Source organism: Ambystoma mexicanum, chromosome 7q (assembly GCF_040938575.1).
Source record: "Ambystoma mexicanum isolate Mex_15411 chromosome 7q, UKY_AmexF1_1, whole genome shotgun sequence".
Taxonomy (NCBI): Eukaryota; Metazoa; Chordata; class Amphibia; order Caudata; family Ambystomatidae; genus Ambystoma; species Ambystoma mexicanum.
In genome coordinates this window covers 582,403,516-582,429,958 of record NC_090941.1, presented here as the reverse complement: position 1 = coordinate 582,429,958, position 26,443 = coordinate 582,403,516, and the positions used below count along the sequence as shown (strand labels likewise).

The 26,443-nt window shown below is 49.0% G+C and overlaps 1 protein-coding gene across 2 annotated transcripts in view; it reads right to left on the bottom strand.

Annotated features, from left to right (window-relative positions):
• PROSER1 (proline and serine rich 1) overlaps positions 1-26,443 on the bottom strand; it is a 918,625-nt gene that overhangs the window by 597,514 nt on the left and 294,668 nt on the right. For both annotated transcript variants that reach the window (XM_069640684.1, XM_069640685.1), the window contains exon 8: positions 23,698-23,776. In XM_069640684.1, the coding sequence (XP_069496785.1) occupies positions 23,698-23,776 (79 nt within the window). The remainder of the gene's footprint in view (positions 1-23,697; positions 23,777-26,443) is intronic.

The window sequence follows — 26,443 nt, the reverse complement described above, 5'->3', positions numbered from 1 at the left end:
CTTGATTGAGCATTCATCGGAATCTGAGGTCATGAATGTGATTTTCACTGTGTCTCTTGAGCATCTAGATGACAGTGCTGATGGACCAGCCAACAAATGTTTAACCTTAAGGCGGGAAGCGTTTTGGTAGTGTTCCAGCTTAGACGACCATCCCCGCTCTTTACTGGAGGTTAGCACTGGTTTTGTAGGTGATTAGGGCCTTGGTCGCAGTGCTCTCGATGGCAAACTAGGGGCTGCAAGCTGCTGGTGGTCACACCAGTCAAACCCCATCGGGAGGATCATATGTGCCATCTCAAAAAGCAAGGATTTCACTCCTTGGGAGCAAAGATGCAGTATAACGCTATCTGTCGAATGCTCATTAGGGAAGTCGACAAATAAGGTATCCTCAGATTTGAGGAATCTTAACAATGGCACATTGTGCAAGAGACTCATGACATTGGAACGGTACAGAATCAGGCTGTCTCGGGCCGGTAGAAGGCGTTCCAGTACTACTTTTGGAGATGAAAGCCAAGAGCCTCTATGGAGGCGATCATCCAGCTGTGCCTCTCTATTAAAAAAGAGGCACAGTTTCTCTTAGGGTTCAGTTAAGAAGACATGTTCTTTTCAAGCTGCCTAGCATATTATGGCAATAATTGACCTCGTGAAGATGTATCAGATAGCTTAGCCAGCTTAAAAACACAGTTTTTCATCCAAAGTTTGGAAAGGAGTTGTGGATCGCCTAGCTCTGCGATGGAGAAGTGAGCCCTTTGGAGGACTTCTTTGAGACTCGATGCGCAGCCTTAAAAACTTGTTGACAGTGCCCTTAGGCGAGAAAGAAGAAGTTGATGAGGGTATCCGTAGACCAGATGGAGTGAGGGCCAGAAAGCTCTTTGTTGAAGATGTCAGACTCAGTGTGGGAATACGTAGAGCAGTTCAAGCATGCTTCTAGGGTATCATCGAGATTTGCAATCAAGTCGGGTCCTCTTGATTGGGAAATGTCCAGGTGGAGGTTGGATTTGTGATTCTGGAGCTAGATTTTGCCAGCGCTGATTGTCGTGGTCAGTGTAGGGGCAGTTGGTTGAAAAATCTGGCTTTTCACACCTGACGTCTTAGACATACTGGATTTGGTCACTGCCTAATGTTTAGGTTTCTTCACTTGTGGTTGGGCTCCATCTTTCTTTTTCCATTTTCCTCTTCTTCGTGTGGCTGAGAAGGGATTGGACCTTCCAAGTATCGCAGCCTTGGAAACAGAAATACGAGGATGAAGGGGCAGAGCTGGCGGTTGGCATGATTGGTTATTGTCAGTTAGATCAATCACAGACCCTGCCTTGCGTTTCGCAATTAGCGTTTTTGCTGGTAAAGGGGCCACAAGGTTTCTCCAGTTGTAGCCTCTGGCGGCGTAGTAGAATCATCCTCAACAGCTTTCTGGGGGGACTTCTCAGAATGGTGTAGGTCTGTGGGTGGGAAGTTGGTGGATTCGCTCACTGGAAAAGTGACATCACTTGTATTATTAGGAGCCGGCTTCCTTTTGTGAACCGTTGTTTTTAAGTGAAGATGGTCCAAAAGTGCATTTAGCAAGTATTTCTTGTCAGCTTTTCCGAGCACTAGGGTGTCCAGGATCTCTCTATGTATCCTGTCGGAGCATTATATTTCCTGATCTACTCTGGACTGCAGTGAAGTGATGAAGAATTCAATGAATATAATTTTGGAACGCATAAGAGGTAGGAGAGTGGTTTGGTCTTTATTAGAATCATTCATAGTTTCATAAAGCTTGACAAAAGGCAGAAGGGAGGTTGCCATAGCAGCTGTCAGGTTGTCATAGATGTTGTCATTAGACAGGATACATTCCTCGCTTGGAGCTTCTGTCAAACTGGACGGAAAAGGAGAAGGCACAGTGAGAGTTGATGGTAAGTTTACCCGGGGCTCTTCATTAGGTAGAGGGACGGAAACAGTCTTTTGCGAAGGTGATAAGACTTTGTTGTAATTTATGGTTAGAAAGATCCCAAAATGGAAGCTGCTGTAAGGCATATTGAGTTTCATCCCTTGTGGAATACTGTGTTACAACCAAGGGTTTAATAACTTGATTAAGTACCCGGAATGGGCACCGGGGGGCGCGCTCGTCACCATCCAGGAAATCTGGAAAGTTTTCATCTGCTCCGACGGCGTGGAAACTCAGACTATATACCGGCATCATCGGGCACAGAAGCAGGTCTCTCTTACCCTCCCCGAGCAGACTGACATCCACCATGCCCTCTCCAACTGGGTGCCCAGCGGTAACCGTCATCGGGGGGTCCCGGATCACTGCAGCTGATCCAACCGAGGAGACTGCAAACACTGAATCAGGAAGGGTTCTCTCCCCGCCGGTAAGTTTAAATCATCAGGAGAACCACTGGGTTGTTGGTCGTCGGGACGAAGAGTAGCTTTCCTTGGGGAATGGGAGATGGAGGCTTCTCTCTGCAGGAGCTCTGATCCGTTAGATCAAGTTTGGTTGTTACACTCAAACAGGAAAACGGTAACGCATGAGCATTACTTAGATATGTGCTATTAACAGAGGGGTGAGAGCAAGAAGAACTCGTAGGTGCAAAGGAGTCTGTGGAAGCGTTTGCCTTTCAAGACATCCGATAATCCTGCACATTCAGTTCTTCTAGAAGCGTCATGCAGCCAGGTCCTAGCGGCTTGTAACTGTTGCACCTCTCCATTACCCTACTTTTTAGACCCATTCATTTTCCTGAACCAGTATCAAGGGTAGTTGGGATTTAGGGGGTTTGCCAGGCTTGGGGGACGCTTTAAGCGCAATACTCACAGAGCTCGCCTGCGATTTCCGACTGAAGTTTAGTCCTGGACATCGGGTAAAACCTTAAAGCCAGCTACATCAGGATTACTTGGGTCAGTAGTTCACTCACTGCTTCACAAGCAACACAAACACTCCAGCACACTCCGCAAACTGACTGTGTTTTTGAAGCTGTGCAATGGAGACAAGGGTGGTGAAAGCAGGTACTGCAGGCAGCAATGCAGCAATGGAGCTTGAGAACAGATCCCCAACACAATCAACACTCCAGCAAACTCCGCCTTAGCAATCAATCCAGCTAAATCAGTGTCTTAGTCCATTGACAGTATGAAAGTGCCTGTTGACAGACTGCTATATTTGGGTTATATCTTTGCTAACAAATACCACACTAAAATCTTGAAGGAAAGATAAAACATCTCCAGGTAGTTGGAGTTTTTTCCATGGTCCCGTCCTTAAATATTACAAAGCTAAGGTTACACCTAAAGTTTTAGTGAGCATGCGCAAGGTAGTACCCCAGAGGCAATCATTGTATTGAAGAGTTTAGATAGAATCATGCCCCACCAGTCTGAAAAGCCATTGATTATATCAGAATGCCTTCCATCAGGGCCTGCTGATTGCCAGAGGGTAGGGATTCTAAAATAAGAGCAATCCCCCTTAGTTCTGAATTTAATTTCTTTAGCTCCCCTTGGATTACAGCATGTAAACGTTTGTACCCGACTTTGTGGGTTGGTACCTGCAGATTGGAGTACTCTGTGCTTAGGGGTTTAATTTTCTCCTCGGGGCTTTTCTTGAGTGTCTTTCAGTGCCTGTGTCTTTCAACTCAGTCTGTCTCTTAGTAGCTTCGGTCTCACAGTCTAGATAGCTATCCCATTGCCCTTGGTGAGCACATGCACCTTTCTCCTCAAATGCCTTGCGCAGGTTCGTTATCTTATTTAAGTCAAATGTGCCTTCCTGGCAAAAGTGTCTAGGTGACTCACTGTGTGTATATTTGTGCCATTTATCCAGGCACTTACATGTTTTGGGCGAGTAGTGAGGAAACATGAAGCGTGCTGGACTTCCTTTAGGAGGAAGTGGCACTTGACTAGACGGACCTGAACCCATTCTCACAGGGGTAAGACAGAATATGATTTATTAAGGTTCCAGGTCCTTCTTAACTTGGTCTGCCTCAGGACACTATTGTGTCCCGTGGCTGCCAGAGTTGGTATGGCTGATAGCTGACCGGTCTGCCACATCTATCAGGAAGATCAGGTATCAACAAATGACCTCCATTGCTCCCCCGTAAAGAAAAGTCATTGACACCCACATGTGTTGGTCAGATTCGGATGAATGCTGGTTCACAGACTATATCCCCCCCTGCTTCCCAATCACGCTGCCCGGGATGCAGAGCAGTATTTCAGCTTGTTTCATAATCAGCAGAAACCAAGCCTGTTACTGTTACCGTAATAGGATAGAGGAGAGTATGAAATATAAAGCAGGGTCGCAAAGGAGTTGCACATAAAGGGTTTCAAGTGTCAAGGTACAATTTCCGACAGGACAATCTCAGAGCTCTCATCCAAAATATTTTCTTTGAATTTATATAGAACACATCCATCCTAGTTCCTGATCCATACTACACTATTCTAACCGGCAATGCAGTCTTTTGGATGCACTGCTTTTAACTCTGGTGGCCAACTTTACTTTTTCTTATTCAGATAAACAGTTCTGTAGGCAGGGTACCTTTCCTCCTGTACCCTTGCGTTATTACAACAGATTTAAGAATGATTTAACCAAAGAAAAACATACAAGACATGAAACTACACTGATGCAATTGCCTGTGTTCACCAACCCCCGATTTCGGGTCGGCTCTTTGTCTGCAAATACTCTATTCACCTCCCCAGAGTATTCAGGTGCTCCGCCCAGCTCTCCCCTCTGACAAAATCACTTCTCCTGGGCCCACCGGGATGTGTGCCTGGCGACCCTTTTACCTGGCCACAGGGCAACGTGAATCAGACGTCGCAGGCACCAAACTTGTTGCAGAAAGAAATTACCACTAACTATGCCATTGGATTGTTAAACTATTTATTAGTAAAGAAGCAAGCAATAGAACAAAACCAGCAATAGTACGAGACTTTGACACAAGTGAGAAACCCCCCTCCCTCCAAGCACCGTTCTCTTATACCCAAGGGAACGCCTGTATTTCAAGTGGAGGTCCAGACAGGGGAAGGAATCATACTGAAACCATGTTACAAGCAGGGAAAAAGCCCCTCTATCCAAGTCTTTCATACCAGCTGCATTCTTACATGTAAAACAGTGTTATCAGGAAGGACAGCATACAGTGATACATTTAGTCAAGCCGGATATACTCATCAAAGTTTCCCACATGGTTTGGGGTAGGTGAGCATGCTTTCAGTATGATGATTTCCGTCTACCAAAGCCGTTATTCCTAAGAAAGCTGGAGCCTAAGGGAAACACGTCAGAAGCGAGAGATGTGATAGCAAGCATAGCTACACATTAGGCGCAAAGCCTTCATCGCAAAGACATGCAGTGTAATGCCTAAAGCCTCACCTTACACAAGCAAGAAACAGTTGTTCAACCATTGCAGTTTGCAGTACCTACTTGTTATTATAATGCAACAGTGTGCTAGGGGATTATGTAACATTTTCAATTCCAGATTTCCCCCACACTCCTAGCAGTCTGAGCATATGGCCCTTGGAAATGTGCATCTGTTACTGGATGGAATCGCACCAGAATAATTCTGAGTCCAAATAACCAGACAAACTCAAGAAGATGGCAAGTTGCTGTTTTAGTAGCAATTATCTAAAACAGGGAGGTTACAACGAACGTCAACGGACGTATACTCATTCTTAGCGATTTCCACATGAAATACAATTATATACTTCTTTATGTGTCAGAAGAATGACGTCATGCTACGTGGCAATAGTAAAAAACCTAACAAGGGTTGGGATTGGTTAAGGGACACATCTAGATATACAATCACATAGGAGCTAGGTTTGTTATTGGCTGTCCGATATCAGGTGGACAACATATGACTACCTCTTCATACGTGTCATTCAAGAAAAATCAGTTACACAATGTTTCATTGGTTTCTCAAGCTATAAGGTCCTTCATTATATGGACTAATACAATTGGGTTGGCACCTTTGTGCCATGGGTGTAACATTGGTTCAATTATTAGCAGCACGTAAGCCAAGACTCGGGTGCAAGCAGATAGGAAATGAAGCTGCCCTACCACCAAATTAGCCCAACATCTCTCAGCACCCATGCCTTCTGCCATGAAATTCTCTTTGTACTTGACCTTGCAGCGTATTCTTGTCATAGGAATGCAACAGGAGTGAGGGCACTTACTATCGTGTCTGGAACTCCAAGTTCCAGCCCTATTTTCAGCCACGACTCACGTAACAAAAGACCATGATTTTGTTAATTCTGCAAGTTTTTAAATGTTTTAATGAATTAAGACTTGGCATCTTCTGTGTTCTTTCTTGCACCTTAACGTGAAAGGATTCATCCTCTGCACATATGTTCCTCTTCAGCTTAGATAGCTGTGCTCGACTTCTCAATTCTTGACTTCAGGCCAGACAGCCTCTCAACGCAGCTCCAAAAACCTGCTATTTTACTGCGACACATTCTTTCATTTTTTGTAATTTTATTTGTTTTACTATCTATTACTGACAAAAGGCACAGGGCAACAGGGATACATAGTACATGATACAGTTAAGCATAAATAGCACTGACAGTAATGAGTAATATGCAGGACGAGAGAGAGATACTTTAGAGCGTTACATATGTTGAACATGATTCAGCTCAGGTTGGCTTGGGTACATCAGGGTCACATAGGTACGAGCAGAGGGCCGTCCAGGCATCCCAGGGTGTGGAGTGGAGATATATAAGTCTTCGCATTCTTGGGCCCATGTTAATGTTACAGCTAGTCTTTCGCGCTTGGAGGCTTCTTGCCCTTCCACCTCAATAGAATGGCTCTCTTAGCGATGATGCATGCCATATACACAAATGCTTGGTGGGTTTTACTATGTATTGCCGGCCAGATGCCAAAGAGTATTCCTAGGGGCGCACCCTCTAATGGGGTGGTCAGCACCTCTGAAATTATGTCTATACTTTGGTCCCAGTAGTCTCTTAACCAGGGGCAAGCCCAGAACATATGCAAGTGGTCTGCTGGAGAATGTGGACACCTTGGGCAGTCCTGGGGTTGCGAGTGAGCCATTTTGGAGAACCTAGCCGGTGAGTAATAGAGCCTATTCAGAAGTTTCAACTGTAGGAATTTAAAATCGGAAGTTTAGTGATACTTTCTGGGTATGTCTACACATGCGGGTCCATTGGTCATCTGTAAGATCGGAGCCTAGTTCTCGGTACCATCCCTCCCGGGCGCGTGGGGTGGTGGGTGAAGTGGTGTCTATTAAGATTTTGTATAATGTAGAGAGGATATGTCTACAGTCTCCTGAATTAGCAATATAGGACAGGGAGGCGGTCTCTGGGGGTTCATTTGGGTAAGAGGGCCATATAGCGGATAGGGCTGCCTGTAACCTGTAGTATTGAAGATGATCCACCCCGGTGTTCCTGTGACCCTGTTTCCAAGTGGAAGGTGTGATAAATTTGCCTTCAGGGAAGAAATCTGCCAGGGCACTATAGCCTAATTGTTCCCACCTGATCTGGATAGTATCGTCCCATGTGGGTTTTAGTTTGGGGAATTTCCACAGAGGAAGTCATTGGTAGTAGGGCTTATCATACCAGTGTGGTTGAATAATAAATGACATGCACGCAATGTGGAGGCAACCGGGTCGAATGGGCAGTCGTCCCTATAGCGCTGGCCTAGTATCAGTGTTTTTAAATCTGACTCTCCAGCTTTACATGGGGGGGGGGGGGGCTATGCCAATGTGGACCAGAAAGTGGCAAACTGTGTCTGGGCAGCTATCCAGTAGAGTTCTAAGTTAGGAGCAGTGAACCCCCTGTGTCATTAGGGTGTGTCATCTCTACCCATTTCATACATACCGCTCCGGAGTGCCACAGGAACTGCGTGAAGAGAGCATGTATTTTGACAAAGTATGGTTTTCCCGGCCATAATGGGACATTAGTGAAAGTATATAACATCTTGGGAAGTATTGTCATCTTGATTAGTGATCATTTGGACGCAGGGGAGAGCGGGAGGGTTTTCCAATTATGCATTCTGGTCTCTATATACAAACTGAGTGAGGCATAGTTGTGTCGTATCATGGACGAGAGGGAGCGCAACACCACCACCCTCAATTATTTGATACAGTCCGGGGACCATAGTAAAGAAGGAGTTCCACGGCAGACCAAAGCCCGATCTGTGAGGGGAATATTTCGGACTTCGAGAAGTTAATCGTAAAGCAGAGTGCGCCTATACACGTGATGTCTTTAAGTATGGGTGTCAAGTTGGTTGATGGGTCTTTAACGTATACTATCACACCGTCCGCATATAGGGAAACAATCTTTGGGGGGGGGGAGTTTTGGTACTTATGCGGATTCCCCGGTGGCTGTGGTGCATCCTGACATATTCCGCCATTGGCTCGATAGCGAAGGCAACAAGGATAAGGGAGAATGGGCAACCTTGTCACGTTCCCCTCTCAAGTTGAAAAGTTGTGAATGTACATCCATTAACAAGAACTTTGACCAATGGACGTGTGTATAAGAGTTTAATGTAACTCTAAATATTGGGGCCAAATCCCATCCCTTCCAATGTTGCGAATAGGTAGTCCCAGTCGACCATATCAAACGCCTTTGGGGCATCTATCGTTATCGCCACTGCTTGAGCCTCGGGGTCAATTCTAGCCATTATGTTAAATGGGCGTCTAATATTAAGGGTGGTAGACCGTCCGGGAATAAAACCAGCCTGGTAGGGGTGAACTAGATGTGGCATCAGTGGGAGTAAACAATTGGCCAGCACTTTATATTTTGGTATCGCAGTTAATGAGGGACAGGGGTCTATATGAGCCGCAGTCATTGATGGATTTGTCGGGCTTTAGCATGACTGTGATTAGGGCTTCTCTCAGAGATTCTGGAAGAGTATGAAGACGGAGGAATTCTTCCCAGACCAGCAGGAGGATCGGAGAAAGTGTCGCAGCATACTCCCAGTAGAATTCGTCCATAAGGCCTGCTTTTTGGCAAGATAGAGATAACCGCCAAGTTTTCCTCTAGGGTGATCGGGTTTTCCAGTTCATCTCTGCATTGAGCACTAGGGTAAGATAATTGAATGGCCTGGAGGAAAGTGTGAATGGCCTGTTCATCGCTTGGTTTTGGAGCAGTGTACAGCGTGTGGTAAAAGGTCCGGAATACATCAACCACATCTGTGCCGGACCACTTATTATTCCCATACATATCTAAGATGGAATCCACTTGGCGGAACGGACCACCCTCGCCACCGTCCTCCCCGGCCTATCACCTACCCTGTATTTCTCAGCCGCAATTGGTCGAGAGAAGTATTGGGTTTCTCTTAAGGCAAGACTCTCAAACCTCTCTAGTTCAGAGCGGATTTTAGCAAGTAGCGCCGGGTCGGAGGTTTTAGAGTGTTCTTGTTCCGAGACCTTTGAGTAATCTCTCTGAGTTTTACATCGCCATGCCCCTGATGTATACTTTGAAGGCCTGCCACCGAATATTGTGAGAAGTATCGCCCGGTGCATTGGTGTCAAAGAAAGTGCCAGGGCCGGATTTGATGCCCGCTCTGAACACCACATCCAGCAGCGCCGCAGATTTAAACCTCCAGCAGCAGCTTGATGGGCGCGATTTAAATTTCAGGGTTAGTGAGACCGGGGAGTGGTCGGACAAGGTGCGAGGTCAGATATCCACGTCAAGCACTTTCCCCATAAGTGAGCCAGAGATAAGAAACAGATCTGTGTGGGACGACATATCGTGCACCGAGTAGTAGAAGGTATATTCTCTTGATAGTGGGTGTGTGCTCCGCTAGGCATCTCCAAGTTCGAGTGTCTGCATGACGGATAGTAGTTCGCGAGCTGCTCGGGTTTGGCGATGAGGGGCCTTGTTGGTCCTATCGAGTGTGCGATCAAGAATGAGGTTCATGTCACCTTCCATATCAGAGGTAACCTGTGATACCCGGCAAGGGTGTCTTTCAAATGATCGAAGAATTCCGGAGAGTCAGTAGTGGGACAATAAGTGTTTATACGTACGAGTTCTAGACCTTCCAGGACGCTGTGAATTACCAAAAACCTCCCCTCCGGATCTACATGTGTGTGTCTCATCATGAATTTCAAAGATTTGTGAACAAGTACCATGAGACCTCTGGACTGAGTAGAGAATGAGGTAAAGTATCTGTTTGCCACCCCAGAAAGTGGCTATATTACAGCAGGTGCTTTCTTTGGCACGAGTTTCTTGTAGAAATAGTATATTGGTCTTCTGTCTGTGAGCATAAGATATTATTTTGCGCGACTTGATGAAGTTCCCCAAACCCCAGATGTTCCAGCTTAGTATCTTCACCTGTTGTGTCATACCCTTGTTAATGGATCCTGGTCATTCCCGTCTGAAATTGCAATACCGCTGCTCTCGTTGACTCCATCCCGTGTACCTCTGAGCCCAGTTGCCAGGTTTTTAATAGTTTCCATCTGCCTTACCAGTGACGGAGCACAAGTGCTCAGGTAGCATCTTGCGCAACAAACGCACTTCATGGCATCGGGGTCGGGTTCGGACCCCATCATGCCATACCCACGCCCCTCCCTCACTGTCTTCCTAACCCCAGCAGTGTACTTCCTCTCCCCCAACTTTCCCCAAGTGCAAACAGGGCCTTGGGTTTCGAGAAGAACATTCTTCACACAAGCAACTGCAAATGGGAGCGCTGTTGCCGCACGGCAAATATCAACAAAGAGGACATAGCGTCCTAAGCATGACTAGTGTTTACGTGCCGTAACTTACAATGGGTTACAATCAGCACATAACTTTGCATAGGTTATAGACAATAGACTGTAGCATCAGTGCTTATGTGGGTTAATATGGTACACTTCGCCGGCCCGTCCGCCGGGCCAGTCTCCGGGACTGCACTGCGAAGAACCTGGGCCATCCCCTTGCGCCGACCGGGGGCCAAGGTCAACACAGTTCGCACAGGAAACCGCTGGGGTAAGCACTGCTGCCACACGGCGTGGAACAACAAAGAGGACTTTACATCTCAATCATTGCAGGTAACTGGGTGGCATAATCATTGCGGGTAACTGGGTGGCATAAACAAAGTGTATAGCTATCAGTGCATGTCTCTGCAGAGGACATGGGATCTACATCAGCATTAGCATACACATGCAAGCGGCCGTAAGTATTTTAGTCTGCAGGTTCCTCTGCGGGGTTGGCCGCCGGGATCTGTGCCTCAATACATTTCACTGCTTCACTAGGGACTGTAAAGAAGTACAATTTGCCACGGGATTGTAGTTTCAGCTGTGCCAGGAAGAACATAGCGTATTGTATGTTCCTCTCCCGGAGAATCTTTTTGACTCCTGTGAATTGGCAGTGCTCCAGCTGTACTGGGATGGAGAAGTCCGGAATTATTTAGTTGATTTGGGATCCCAGTCTGAGTTCTTTCTTTTCGCGGGCTTGCCGAAGAAGGAACAAGTTACTTACCTGTAACTGTTGTTCTCCAGCATGGGTCTGGCATGGATTCACATGCTCATGAATATTCCCTGTCGTCAGGCTGGGAATCCTCGGTAAAGAAAAATCAGTATCAGTTTCGTTTCTGATCTGTCTTTCGTAGTAGTAACCAATCACTGATCTCTGCGTCATACTGACCACAGCCAATGACTGCCATCTCCCTAAGCCCCGCCTCTGGCAGCCATCTTCAGATTTGGTAGCACGTGAAGTGGCAGTATGATCAAGTGAAGAGCCGCAGAGGGGTAGGCGGGAGGGTCCGCATGTGAATCCATGCCAGACCCATGCTGGAGAACAACAGTTACAGGTAAGTAACTTGTTCCTTCTTCAGCATGGGGTCTGGCATGGATTCACATGCTCATCAATAAAAGAATACATAGCAGTACACACATGCACAACCACGGGAGGTGGCAAAGGCTCAACATTAAGCATTACATCCAAAACTCAACATTAAGCAATTCTTACCTCCTCACCAGGCTCACCTTAGGGGAACAGGTTGCGCAGCACTGCTTGGCCGACCCTGGACTCCTCCCTGGAATCCTGATCGACGCAGTAGAATTTCGTGAAGGTGTGCGTCGACCTCCACGTAGCAGCCCTGCAGATGTCCAGCAAGGGCACACCAGATAGGAACGCCGTGGTAGCTGCGATCGCTCTGGTGGAATGGGCTCTCGGGCGGCCAGGCAGCGGTCGGTTTGCCAACCGATGACAGTACATGATACAGCCGGAAAGCCATCTGGAAATGGAAGCCTTCGAGAGAGCCTTCCCCTGATTGACAGGTCCAAAGTTCACAAAAAGTTGTGACGTCTTCCGAAAACTCTTCGTGCGGTCCACGTAGAGCTTCAGCGCTCTAGCCACATCCAGCGAGTGCAACGTCCTTTCAGCCGGCGACAAAGGCGACGGGAAGAAAACAGGCAACACCAAGGGTTCGTTGAGGTGGAAGTCCGACGGCACCTTGGGCATGAAGGAGGGGTGCGTCCTGAGCACTACCCTCGTGTCGTGAAAAGTCAAGTACGGGCGCTTGCAGGAAAGGGCCTGGATCTCTCCCACCCGTCGTGCGGAGGTGATGGCCACAAGAAACACAGTTTTCCACGACAAGAACTTCAAAGGAGCTGAGTGCAGAGGCTCGAACGGAGGTCCCATGAGTTTGGTCAGCACCACGTTGAGCTCCCACGCCGGGGCCTTCACCGGCGGGAACGATCTGAACAGTCCCTTCATGAATTCTTTCACCAGACGATGAGACCACAAAGACGTCCGTCCCGTGGTTCTGGTGTATCGGGAGATCGCAGCAAGATGAATCTTGATGGAAGCGTGCGCCAGTCCAGCCTTGGCCAGCGTCAGCAGGTACGGCAGTACTTGAGGAGCCGTAATCCGTAGAGGGTTAATTTTCTGTGCATGGCACCAGACAGAGAACCTCTTCCATTTGTGTCCATAGCATTTAAGAGTTGAGGACGCCCTGGCCTTTGCAAGAACCTCCCTGCAGTCGGCCGGTATGTCATAACCTCCAAACTCTAACGCTGCAGGAGCCAGGCCTGCAAGTTCAGCGACTTCGGGTCGTGATGGAGGATGGCGCCTCCTTCCCTGGAGAGAAGATCCGCGTCCACTGGCAGCTTGATTGACGGGGACGCTGATAAGTCCAGAAGGTCCGGGAATCATATCTGCCTCGGCCACGCAGGTGCGACGAGGATCATCCTGCACCGTGACCTCTTGAGCTGGTTGATGAGCCGGATCAGCAGCGGCAATGGAGGGAACGCATATAGGAACAGGTCCTCCCAGGGGAACGAGAAAGCATCGCCCATGCTCCTCAGCTGGGGAAACCTGCTGGCGAACCTCCGGCACTTGGAGTTCGTCGCCGTCGCGAACAGATCGATCTGGGGTGTGCCCCACCGTCAGAAGAGGCGGTCCACTAGATCCTGTCGTAGTTCCCACTCGTGGCACGAGCGCAGTTCTCTGCTGAGCGAGTCGGCGATGGTGTTTTTTATCCCTGCCAGATGAAACGGCACCAGAAACATCCCTTGGGCGACGGCCCAATGCCACAGATCCTGAGCCTCCTTGGACAGGGCTGGGGATCTGGTCCCGCCCTGCTTCCTGATGTAGAACATGGTGGTGGTGTTGTAGGTGAAGATTCTCACCACCTTGCCCTTGAGGGACAGAAGAAAGGACCTGAGGGCCCAAAACACTGCCCGGAGTTCCAGGACGTTGATATGGAGGGACTTCTCCGTCGGCAGCCAAAGGCCTCTCGCGTGCAGATTTTCGGTGTGCGCTCCCCACCCTTCCAGGGAGGCATCCATGGTCACTGTCTTCTGGTGGCCCAGGGTCTGGAAGTCCATGCCCGCCTTCAGATGCGCGCGGGTGCCCCACCACTGGATCGCTCGTCGGAAGCTCTCGTCGAGTGTGATCCTGTCCTCGAAGCTGCCCGTCGTCTGGATCCAGCGAGCGTCCAGGAACTCCTGCAACGGGCGCATCCAAAGCCTGCACAGGCGGATGAGATAAATGCAAGAAGACATCATTCCGAGGAGGGATTTGATGGACCTCACCCTGGCCGCGTCCGCAACCAGCATCCGCTGCACCTTGCCCAAGATGGCCCTCGTCCTTTCCTCCGACGGAGAGGCCAGAAGCACCACTATGTCGAGTTTCGCTCCCAGAAACAGTGCGTCTTGCGCGGGCACCAGGTGGGACTTGGCGTAGTTTATGGAGAATCCCAGGTCCGTGAGTAGTTGGACGGTCCTTGCCGTGTGCTCAGCGGCGAGCTCCTTTGTCTTTGCTCGGATTAGCCAGTCGTCCAGATAGGGGTAGACGTGGATCCCCTCCAGGCGCAGCCGCGTCGCCACCGGTGTGAGGCACTTGGTGAACACCGTGGGTGCCGACCTCAATCCGAAGGGAAGGGCTCTGAACTGGTAGTGACGCCCTTGGACCACGAATCTGAGAAACTGTCGGTGTCCCTTTAGGATGGGGATATGGAAGTAGGCATCCTCCAAATCCAACGACGACAGGAAATCGCCCTCCTCCAGTTGACCCAGGACGTGCTGGAGTGTGACCATCCGGAACTTCTGTGCCTTGATGAATTTGTTCAGTCGTCGTAGGTCCAGGAGGGGACGCCATCCTCCCGTCTTCTTCTTCACGAGGAAGTATCTTGAGTAAACTCCGGAGCCCCGAAGCCTCTTTGGGACGAGCTCGATGGCGCCTTTCTTGAGCATCGCCTTTACCGCCAAGAGAAGTTGAGGGACGTGATGTTCCTTCCTGGCCACGGGGGGGACGCGCGGGCACTTCTTTAGAAACACGAGCGCGTGACCCTGGGCCAGGGCGTCCAGCACCCATCGGTCGGTGGAGATGGACTCCCACACGTTGACGAAGTTTGCCAGCCGACCTCCCACCGGGGTGCTTCGGTGGGGGCCCGACCCCACGGCCGGTTCAGTCCTGCTTCGACGAGGCTTTGCCGCCTTGCCCTCCTTGGCGACGACGGCGGGGTCCGCCCGACTTGCCTCGTCCCCTGTAGGCTTCTTGCGACGACGAACGGGCCGCTTGACGATAGGAGGAAAATCCGCCGCCAGAACCTTTGGAGGCACCCTGCTTGCCTCTGCTGCTCCGAAAGGGCGGCCGTCATTGCTGGAGAACACCAAGAGCCCGGGCCATCTCCGAGTCCGTCTTGATGGCTTGTAGGGAATCGTACACTGTTTTCCCAAACAGGTTGTTCCCATCGAACGGCATGTCCAAGACTCTGGTCTGCACGTCCTGACGGAAGTCAGTTGCCTTGAGCCATCCACGCCGTCTAAGGCACACGCCGTTGCCAAACTGGCGAAATCCAGTGTCAGCGATGTCCGTAGCTATCGTAATGGCGTGGTCCGACGCCACTTCTCCTTCCTGCAAGATCTCTAGGGCCTCCGGTCTCTTGTCGTCTGGTAAGAAGTCCAGCAGGGGGGCGATTTTGTACCACAACTCCCTGTCGTAGCGGGCTACGATAGCCAAGGCGTTGGCAGCCTTAATGGTCGTTGCTACCGATGAGATGACTCTGCGTCCCATCGTGTCCAATTTCTTTCCCTCGCCGTCCGGCAGGGAGGTTGACGTAGAGGCCGAGGTCCCCCCCCGCTTTCTTCCTGGCCGCCGCGGAGACGACCGAGTCCGGGGTCGGCTGTGCCCGAAGGCACAAGGGGGCCACGTCCGGGACCCGGTACTTCTTCTCGTACCGGTCCCTTCTCGCAGGCGTTGTGGATGGGTTCTTGAGGAGGGCGAGACCCTCATCCCAGATATCGTCCAGTAGAGGTACAGCAAGGACCGTCTTCCTATTGGTCTTGCGCCGTTGATAAAGGAAACCTTCCTTCTTCTCTTCCGGGCAGAGCTGGAAAAGCTCGGATGCCCTGGCGATTATGGCATGAAACGATCCAATCTCGTCGGGCAGGGAAGCCCGGGGAGGAGGTGACAACGGGAGATCCTCATCATAAATCTCGTCGTCTGTGCCCGTCGCGGCCGTGTCAGTCCCCGTATCATCCCCACGGGTCGTGGACGGGGAGGAGGGCTTAGCAGTGCGCGATGGTTGAAAAGGAGGTGGAGGATGAATCCTTCTTCTCTTAGGAGGAGGGATCCCATAAGGGCCTGGCTCCGGGTCCCCCGTCGGGAGAGGTTCCTCCGTTGGTGGTAACGGCAATCTCGTCCTTATCTCCGAGCATAAGGACTGTATAGCCCACAAAATGGCCGCTGAGTTGTCTTGCGGCACTGGTTGAGGGGAGTCCGACGGGCGGTCAGGAGCCCTGTCGGCACCCTCGACGTTCTCGTCGTCTCCTACGTCGGACGGGCTGGTCTTCTTCCACGCAAACGCCGTGGCTTAAGACTTCGATCAGTTCCTCCTCAGAGGTTGAGGCCGAATCCACGACGACCTCCTGCCCCCCCTTTTTCTTCTCCGTCGGAGGTTTCACGGGGGTCCTGTCGATGGGCATGAAAGAGGACTCCCTCCGCGGTGGCAGGGAGACTCTGGGCCCCGAGGTCGCCACCACTGGTGTAGCCTCCACAGGCTGAGCCAGGGCCGCCGTGACTGTCTCGATGGAGGCCTTGGCCGGATGGATTAAGGCTTTCACCACCTTAGGTGCGCTCACCGCCTTCTCCTTGGGGGGAGGGTCACTGCCTCGCTCCCCCTCCGATGGGGCCTTCGAGCTCCACCGTGGTCTCTCCAGGAGCTTCGCCGGGTGCTTGGCCTTCCTCTTACCCGAGCCAGAGCATTGGCTCGTGGTTGATGGCGCCGGGGAGGATGCGCCCTGCCTGGCGCCCGTAGAGCCCGACCATTCGGTGCTCCCGGTGCCAGCGGACTCGCGGTGCTTGGCCTTCCGTTGGACCCCCGTCGCCGGGGCGCCCTCAAAGGTCTTAGAAGACCGCTCGGGCTTCTTCTTCTTCTCGCCTGATGGACTCTTCCCTTCCAGCCAGTTGGCGAGACGCAGATGGCGGTCCTTCATGGTCCGCTCCGACATATTGCAGCAAAATGCACAGTCCTTCACCACATGCGTTTTGTCCTCATGCAGGCAGTAGAGGCAGAGGGAGTATTCGTCCTCCTTAAAGACATTCTGAAGCTGGCATCCAGGGAGACCCTGAACAGCTTTCCGGGCGTCGAGCTTCCCTTCTCCTGGGCCATGATCGAGATGGGCCTGAGAAACTTCTGGAGTCCTCCAAAAGCGTGGCTCCACGAAATCTTCACCCTTGAGGGGCGTAGAAGAATCCGATACGGGTCCCCGTTGATCGGATAAAGAAACGGTGGAGCTTGAGGCTCTTTTGACCAAAAAAGAGAAAATTTTCCTAAGAAAAAGCGCGAAAAAAGCACTAAAGCTCGAGAGCAATAGCACGAGGATCCCAACACTTCAACGTGCGGTAAAAATCTGAAGATGGCTGCCAGAGGTGGGGCTTAGGGAGATGGCAGTCATTGGCTGTCAGTATGACGCAGAGATCAGTGATTGGTTACTACTACGAAAGACAGATCAGAAACGAAACTGATACTGATTTTTCTTTACCGAGGATTCCCAGCCTGACGACGGGGAATATTCATTAGCATGTGAATCCATGCCAGACCCCATGCTGGAGAAGTGCGTCTCTATCACGCTAACTCAATATTTTGGCTCTTATAGGTCTGGGGAAGTCTCCTGGTTTTGGTTTGGGTGAGAGTGCTTGGTGTGCTCGTTCAACAGCGAAGAACGGGGAGAGGGCAGATTGATCCAGCAGGTCTTTAAGGAGATTTTCAACTGCCAATTCCATGTTCCCAGTTAAGGAATTTTCTGGAACGCCAAATATCCGGATGTTATTTCCCCGGGAGCGCGATTCAAGGTAAATCACACTTATTCTGGACTTGCTTCATGTCCCTGGAGAGGGTGGCTACTGTGTCCTGTAATGTATGCATGTTGTCTTTGTTTGTACCAATTCTGTCTTCCACTTCGTTTATCTTGGCACCTTTGTGGGTGAACTGGGTCCACACTGATATTGTGGAGTTTTTCATGTACAGCCTAGAATCCCTTAGCCATCGCTTCCATCATACCCGAGAGTTCTGGCATGAGGGGCGGGTCCGGCGGCAAGGCGGATGGTTCTGGCTGTTGCTGATGGCCTGGATCCTCACGTAGGGTCATTCTTGTAAACTTGTTCATTGCACCTGCCTTTTTCCCTCCCCCAGATCGCTTGGTCACATCTGGCTGTATTGGGATTGTGCAGGAGGTCGGCTGGGCTGGGGCAGCGGTAATGTGGAGGAAAATGATTGGAGGGGAGTAGTTCCCGGAGTTTTGCAGTTAGTGTCACCAATACTGGGGTGCCGATCACCAGTTGCAATATGGAGCTGCCAGAGCTGCACAGTGGTTCAGGTTTTTTTCCTCGAGAATTCAGGCTGTGGAGCCCAATATCGCCCCAGTGGTTTAGTTTGTCAATGGCACCCTCAAGGGTAGTGTCCACTCCACGTCACCCTGGGAGCACAGGGCATCAACCAGCAGGTCCCATTGGTGTGGATGGGTGATAGGCAAAGTTTGTATGCATTACCCTCTGGGAAGACTACAAACAACTCTGACTACAGGTATAGGAAACCCAACCTGTGCTATACACTTGTACTACACAGTTTGTTGGCGTGTTGAGCAGCCAGGCTTATCTCAAAAGGGGTCAAAGTGAGCTGTAGTGGAGTTACACAGAAATGTACAGTTACAAGTATTCAAACTCTTAAACTCAAGGTTTCTTGCATAAACAATTATTAAATTATTTATCAGTCAGTTAGACTAAGCCTTCTTCAGAAGGGAGCAATATAACAGTAACACTCAAATACACTTCGTGAAATACACACGCTTAATATCTCTAAATCAGTAGATACCCTTTGGGATGGCCCGCAGACACTGCCTACACCCTCAGGTGACTTCAATTGCTAGGGTGCCGAGACATTAATATATCATTGTTGCAATTAGAATCATATAGTAATAAGTCAAAGGAAAAGATTATTTAGAACAAACAAGAGACCACAAATATTCTTAAGCAGGCAAATACTTTCAGATCATGCAAAATCAATAGGCAAAAGTTTACGTGAGCTGAAACACTTCTTTGTAGGTAAGTAGAAAGTCTTTGCACAATGTTTTAGAAGTCTTAAAGAAAAGAACAATCAAATGTAGGGCCACAAGTCATTAGACTTGTGAGCAGTAGAAGATGCAAGCAACTCTACAGTAAGAGGTAAGTTCTCTCAGACTTTGCACAGTACCTTGAAAAGATGCAGCAGATTACTTCTGTTCCTGTGCAGCTCTGCAGATCTCACTGTTCCTGGGTCTCATTCGTGGGGACAAGAGGGAGGACATCGGGGGACTCCTGCACTGCACTGGGATGGTCTAAACTCGCAACTGGCAAACTACTTTCATTGGCTGTTCAGTGTTTCAGCTCCTTGTGTATACCGCAAATAGCAACACCGTGGTTCCTGGCTGTTGAGATGGACTTTCCTTGCTTCTGGGGTCCCGCACTCTGTGGGGTGGGGGGCTCAGGCTCGGTCAGTCCTGCTTCCTGGGAGTCCGGAGAATCATCCTGGAGCTCTAGGCCAGTTTAAAGGCAACGCACACAATCTGGTGTTTGTCTCCCTGGCTATACGGTTTCCAGCAGCAACTCTGTGGAAATGTAACCAGCTCCGAGATATGATATGGCATTTGTAACATGCCTATACACAAGTGTTTCAAGGCACGATGGAGATGGATGTCCAGGTGGCTTGGTCCCACCAACTTAAAGGGAGAAGTCGTCCTTGCAGGGGATTCTCTGTCGATGCGAACTTGGAGTTGCAGCAAAGCAGCAGGGCTTCACCGGGCCAACCAACTGTCCAGGAGTTGCAGCAGGTGTCCTCTTCAAGTTCTTCTTCGGGTCCTTCGTCCAGTGGTCGACTCTGCTTTCCAAGCCAAAAGCCTCGACTTTTATTCAGTTCTCTCCCATTCATTCCAGCATAGCTATCAATCACCCAGCAGGGTGGCTGTCCTTGCCGGACAGTCAGCCATCAAATCACCACAGAGTGCATTAGGGTCTCATGGGAGACTAAGCACAGGGAGTTTCGGGCGCCTCCCTCACTTCCTGCCTACCCCAGACACCCTGGAGAAAGAGGCGGGCTTCACTTGTGAATCCCGCTAAAGGCAAAGCGAACAATGGGACCAAACCAGGTGTGGTGCGCAGAGTAAATCTCAAGAATGACCTTTCCACAAATAAATGGCAAAAAAAGAAGACCGGGGCTATTTTGACAAAAATTGCACCCTTGGATGCTTTACTGCAGCTGCGAACGCAGCCGCCGGTAAATGCACACCATGGTAGTTAAAACTAAACCACTGCCACCAGCCATTCAGTGAGAAAAGAGTAACATAAACAATGTTACATGAGGAGCTAGACAAAGGGGTTACTAGGTAACCCCTCCAGCACCCTATTGTAAGATAGTGTGTGCTGGGTCTAGAAAGTTACACATGTAAGTAAAGTGAATTTCACTTTACTTCTCTGGGAAACATTAGTTTATCCCAGAGAAGGTATTTAAACCTTTGGGAAATCTGAAAGACTTTCCTGTGCCACTGCACCAAAGGTACTGTGTGACACAATGTAAAAGAGGATGCCTATGGAGTTTGTCAGACTCCACAACCAAAAGAAACAGTGTACAAAATTACATTAAAATACATGAGAGAGTGGGAGAAAAAGGGTCTCACTCTCTCCAGGTTAAAGAAATTAAGTCCTCAAACTCCAGCAAAGTTGCTGGGGTCTCTAAGGTGGAGGGAATTAGCACATTTCTGAGAATCCTCCCTAAAAATGGGTACTAGGTGCACCCCAATGGATTCAGCGTAGGGGAGAAATATCCTGTGTGGCAATGTTGGGGGCGGGGGAGTGCATCCACTCCCCCTCCGCTCCTCCAGGCTGGGGTTTATCTCTCCCCCATCACAGTACAACGAGGGTTACCAGGATGTACCAGTAGAGCAAGATGAGGCGTTACTTCTCTAGGGCCTGGGCATTGATGTGTGTTTTTTAGTGGGTTCACACCATGCTGCGGGTGCAATCTATTTTCCAGTAAGATGCTAGAAGCGAGGCAGGGTTTACTGCTGTGGGTTTCAGAGGTTATGCCATGCCCGTTATGTCCCCTCGTCTCTGCCAGATGTACTCTCCCCTCGGTAGGGTCTGCTGCAATTATCCAGTGTGCGGACTCCTTTCTTGCTGGCTCCACAGCAATGAGCTGGCCTGCGGGTTAGGGGTGGTTATCTCGCCCTATAGATGGGAGAAGGCTAAGATCTGGAGGCTGATTCACATAGGGCTGGGATGTGCAGTGGTAGGGCGCGTATTTCAACTTGCCTGTTTCTCACGTGGAAGCCTGCAGCAACATGATGAGCCCATATGCAGTCTATGTGGAGCCCAGAGCCTTTGGAGTCGCTTATGAGAGCGGGCGTGCTGTACTGGTGGGGGAGGATTCTCACCTTCAAATTCGTCCCTCACGAAGGTCACCGGCTGATTCCGCAGTCACTGCTCAAGGTGGAGGCGGCACTTTGATGGAGTGTTCTTCCTCGCCTTGGATGCCACATGGATCCGGTGCTCTGCGGGAGAGCGGATGGCAATGCAGGCCCCCCCAGAGGGGGCCGCAATCTCCACGCCAGCTCTCACTGGCTCTGGCTACGTTGTCCCTGCTCTGGGGTGGACCTCGCCTGGCCCTCACGGCAGGCCAGGTGTCGTCAGGGCTCCCAAACAGTTGGGGCCGCCAGCGAAGATCAAGCAGGCCGCTCTCCCAGCCCTTCCTCTCCTTCCGATGCTGTACCACCTGGGCAGCTGCGCGGGGGCGGAAATGAACCCGAGGATTAGGAGTGCCGGAGACACCACGCACCCTGCCGGGTCTCCGCAGCTCCTCCATGTGTGCAGCAGGGGCCCGCAGCAGCTGTATCCAGCCCGGGCAGTTTCACAGGGATGGAGGAAGCTCGCACACCCGCTAAGTATGAGGAGCTGGGAGCTCTGAATACTCCTGATGGGTTTTTCCGCGCCTTGACGGTGTGCACCACGGAGGCCCGCAGCAGCTCTCACTCACAGTCTCTGGCACTGCCAGAAGAAGCTCGGCTCCACGTAGCAGATGTCCCAGGGCTTGCGAGCCCAGTAAAGTCTGCCTCAGCACTCAAGAGCAATTTTGGGATATTTAGCAGTCTATAACCGCCACCTGAATGCAGAGTATTCCGCCGTGTTGCAGAGCTCACAGCTAAGCGGTCATACTTGTCGGCTGCCCAACAGCGCCCAGTCTTTCATTTTCTCTTCATGTTTCTTTGGCTTACTTATTTCATGATCCCAATGTCCAGTTTCTGTACAAGGGCGCCTCCGCCTACATTCTATTCACTACTTGTAGCTAGTCTATACAATGACTTGATTCAGTTTCAGCGTGGTTCCATGTCATTTCATCACGAGATGACATTCTGCAGGGTTTTTCTCGCAGAATTCATTTAATTACTTATTTTTTTATTTTAGGTGGTTACCCTCCCAATTCCATTACATTTTTTATCTATTCCCGAACACCCACACCCCATATATATATTTTGCTAATCCCCTAAAAATTTAGGTGGCAAAAAACCCTGCGAAATATCATCCCGCGATGAAAGGACATTGTACCTTCAGCATATGGACTTTCATTATACTTCTGATTTCTGCAGCACTTTCTAACTTGTAATCATCTTCTTGGTTCTAAGGTTCACTTGATTCTTTACTTCATCATGTCTCCTCTAGGATGCATACATTGTCTTCATTCCGTATTTAAGGACTTTGTGCACACTTTCCTATGACATCATCAGTCCAATTTTTTAGCTTTCTCATATTCCTTCAGGGATCTCCACCTGCTGGCTGTCATCAACTTAAGGGTACATTCTATATGGTTGTCTTAATGTCTTCCAAATACCCCCTGCAGTATTGGTAGAATAGCTGGTATTAGAAAGGGCACGGTCTCATGTCTAAATACAGGGGGGTAGGATCTCCTGCGGATGGGTACATCTGTTCTTCTGCAAGTCTGTCTCCCAGATCATGAAGGCTCATTTTAAGGGGATAATTGTGTATGCATATGACTGTTCCAAAAGTGTGCCTGGGTTGCTTTGTTCATCTTTTCATTCTGATGTTTAAGAAGTTAGAGGCCTCAGATGGCTGGCTTAGACCTCCCAACCTTCCCGTTCATTTAGAGTGAACATGACATACAACTCAGGCACAGTGCTTGATTGAAAACAAGTTACTAATTACAACAGACATCTCCAATAAATAATAGGACATTATTTCAGAATTAATACTTGGCAAGTACAAAAATGTAATGTAAGGTACACTTGGGCAGTACATCTCTGATGTTTTGGTGGCCTTGTGATTGTAGCTTTGTAAGGAAAGGAGGAGGAGTTGGGATGTTTGTATGATAGATGGGAGAGGCAGGTGGGAAGCTGACGTGTTGATGAATGCAGGCTGGGATGACATTTGGCTATGTGTTTTATACGGAAGGGAAAGCCTGTCTATCACTAAGAGGTGGCTCTCCCTCAGCTCTTACGAGTGGACAATTGGAGAATCACCATAACGCATTATTTAACCAACCTACCAAATTTCTATTTTGTGTCACTTGTTTGCCTGCAAGTCATAGGGCCATCTACATAGTCTTTTGCCCCCTTATTTACCAGTAACCACAGGATTATCCAAATCTGCCCTTAAATACACCACTATCTTACATATCTATCCTCCTTGAGAAATACACACAAGCTTACACTTCTAATCACACCTTTCCGTCAAACTTCGACACTGCTCTAACACAAAACTCCACCTTGCACAGCAATTTGAGTTAAAAAAAACAGAGGATGCTCTTTTTAAAAAGCAAACAAGTTAAAACCTTACTTGGTGCAATGGTTGCATGTGAGCGGCACGGAGGTATGGGATAGGGAACAGGTCTGTGTGGATTGTATGTTGCAGGAGCCTAAATGAAAGAATTAGTTAAAAGCATGAAAAAGGTTATATAATACAAATTACATGCACATTAATTAGTAAAAAATAAAGACATGCTTAAGTCCTCTTGCAACAACAGTCAGCAGCAGATAAAAACGTACAAGCACAAATCATGTGCCTGATGAGAGAAATAAAAGTACTTGGAGGATCAATAGATTTAGCCCCAAGGAGTTGTTCTCTGTGGAGTTGAAATTCAAAAGATCAACACAGAAGTAGATTGATTTCTTTCCATATAAATTGCTGAGCTACTCAAATTAGGGAGCAAATGCACTGCACTACTAATGCAACAAACTGTGATACCAATAAATACACTTAAAACCACACAGAAAAAATGCTTTGTCAGAAGGAACATTTAGTACCAAAAGCCTGTTAAGGGAGTTTCCCTAAAATAAGACTATATAAAATTATCCCCTGGTATTCACATCCCCAACCCTTAGTATAAATCTGTGCTACCCAAAGGATTGGTAGAATGGCAGAACAGTGAGGCTTATCTTATGAGGAGGATGTGAGCTGTAGGTAAGTACAATGAACCCAGTCAATACATTAGCCCAAGAAACTCTTTCACACTGGAAGTTATAATAAAATATACATTTATTTCACCAGGCAAGGTAGGTAAATACTTTTTCAGACTAGCCAATACACATAGGAAATATCAACAATACTTTTCATAGATGACTGCTTCGATGGTAGTTGCTCGCGCTTTACAATTGTTACAGAAAATGACAGTTCTACTGTTTAAATAGTAGTGGCAGGCACCCGCATTTGTTACAATGAAATGACAGTTTAATTCATTTACAAAGTCACTCAAAGTCTGTAGGAAGAAAAAGAAGGTATTCAATACTAGTAGTAGGGATTTACTTCTTAGCAACACTTTTCAAGGCTCCTAATGCTTTAGCGGTCCAATCCCTAACTAATCACAAGTTCATCAAAGTCAGTGTAGGAGGGGAGAAAAAGACTTATGCAGCAGCAGAAAAGGCAATAGTTACTTTAAATAAAATGCTTTAGTAGGATAATACAATTTCTAAGGACCCTGCAAAGGATTCCCTAAAAGAGCACACGCTGTAAAGCCTGGGCAAGAGGTATGGGTGGACACCCAAACATCTGGCATCACACACCAGCCACACTGGAGCAAATATTCAGCTTGAGGTAAATTCTACCATGAGAACCACAGTACCTTAGAGAGGTTGAAGATAATGCAGCTGGATACTTTCCTGTGCAGCAGCGATGGATCTGGTCTCCTGATTCCTCGGTCTGATGACTAAAGGAAGGACTTGAATGCAATGTCAGAACAGCAGTCGTGAGAAAGGACCCTTAGCAAGGATTACTTCGGCCAGCCACGTCGTTCTACAGTTTTGGCACCATTTTATCAGCTCTAACAATGAAAGGTTACCGCTCGGTCCATCTTCCTCGATTCTGCAGTGCTGTCCTCTGGTGAGGGGACTTGGATGAGTGGAATCGTACGCCTGGAGGACCAACTGGAGGTCACCAAATTTCTGGGAGGATTTGTTCACCCAAAGACATTGCACTGTATAATGTAGGGTAGAGTTATGCTCAGTAACTAACAGTATGGTAGCGATAAAATACGATAAAGAGATAGCAGGAGCAGCATGGCAAAGCCACAGAAGCCCGGTGGAGGGAACACTAAGTGCAGACCCACCACCCCCTCGAGAGGCAGTTTATGGCTACTATACAGTGCCCGCCCATAGGGCACCAGGAGACTAGTCTAGAGACTAGTCTAGCGACCAGGTCAAATGGAGCGGTAACGGGGAACTCTGAGCATGCTTAGAATAGCTGGACAAGTTAAGTTTGAGTTTGGTTTGAAGCTAGTGTGGGGGATGGGGGAGGGATAGAGGGGGGAGCCTGGTATATATGGATAAACAGTGCATCAAACTTTCACTAATGGCTGGCAGCAGGCTGGTGGCCCCATTGATACCCTTGACAAGGCAACACAATGGTCTACTCGGTTAAAATCATGATATGGAATTTCAGGGTTTTAAATAACTACGTGAAACGAAGAAGGGTGTATATGTACATTAAGAGGACTAGGGTGGGGATAGCGCTGTTGCAGGAAACGCACTTAGACCGGCAAAAACAAAAGAACCTGGCGGGTGCGTGGGGAGGAGTGTTGGTGGGCGAAACTTACTCAACATATGTAAGAGGGGTCCTCATTTGGATAGACCTGGCCATACCATTTAAAGTGTTAAATACGAAGACAGACAATGAAGGGAGAATGGTCATGATACACGGTATGTTAGAAAATCGAGAGATATGTATCGTAAACACCTACGCACCGAACCACGATGTTATGTTATGTTATGTTACCTGAATTTGTAGAGCGCACGGTCGCCCTAGGGCATCATGGCGCTGGTGAGGAAGCTATCAAACGGGAAGCACAGTAGTGGTCAGAGAGCTAGTTTTCAGTGCTTTCCTGAAAGCCAAATGATTGGAGATAGATTTGAGTGGCAGTGGGAGGGAGTTCCACAGCCTTGCCGCAGCAATGGAGAAGGCTCTGCCACCGAGTCTTTTCCGGGTATACTTAGGAACCACCAAGAGATTGGTGTTCAGGGAACGAAGGTTGCGTTCCGGAATATAGCGGACAAATTTAGTTTGAAGAAACTCAGCACCTAGGCCATGGATT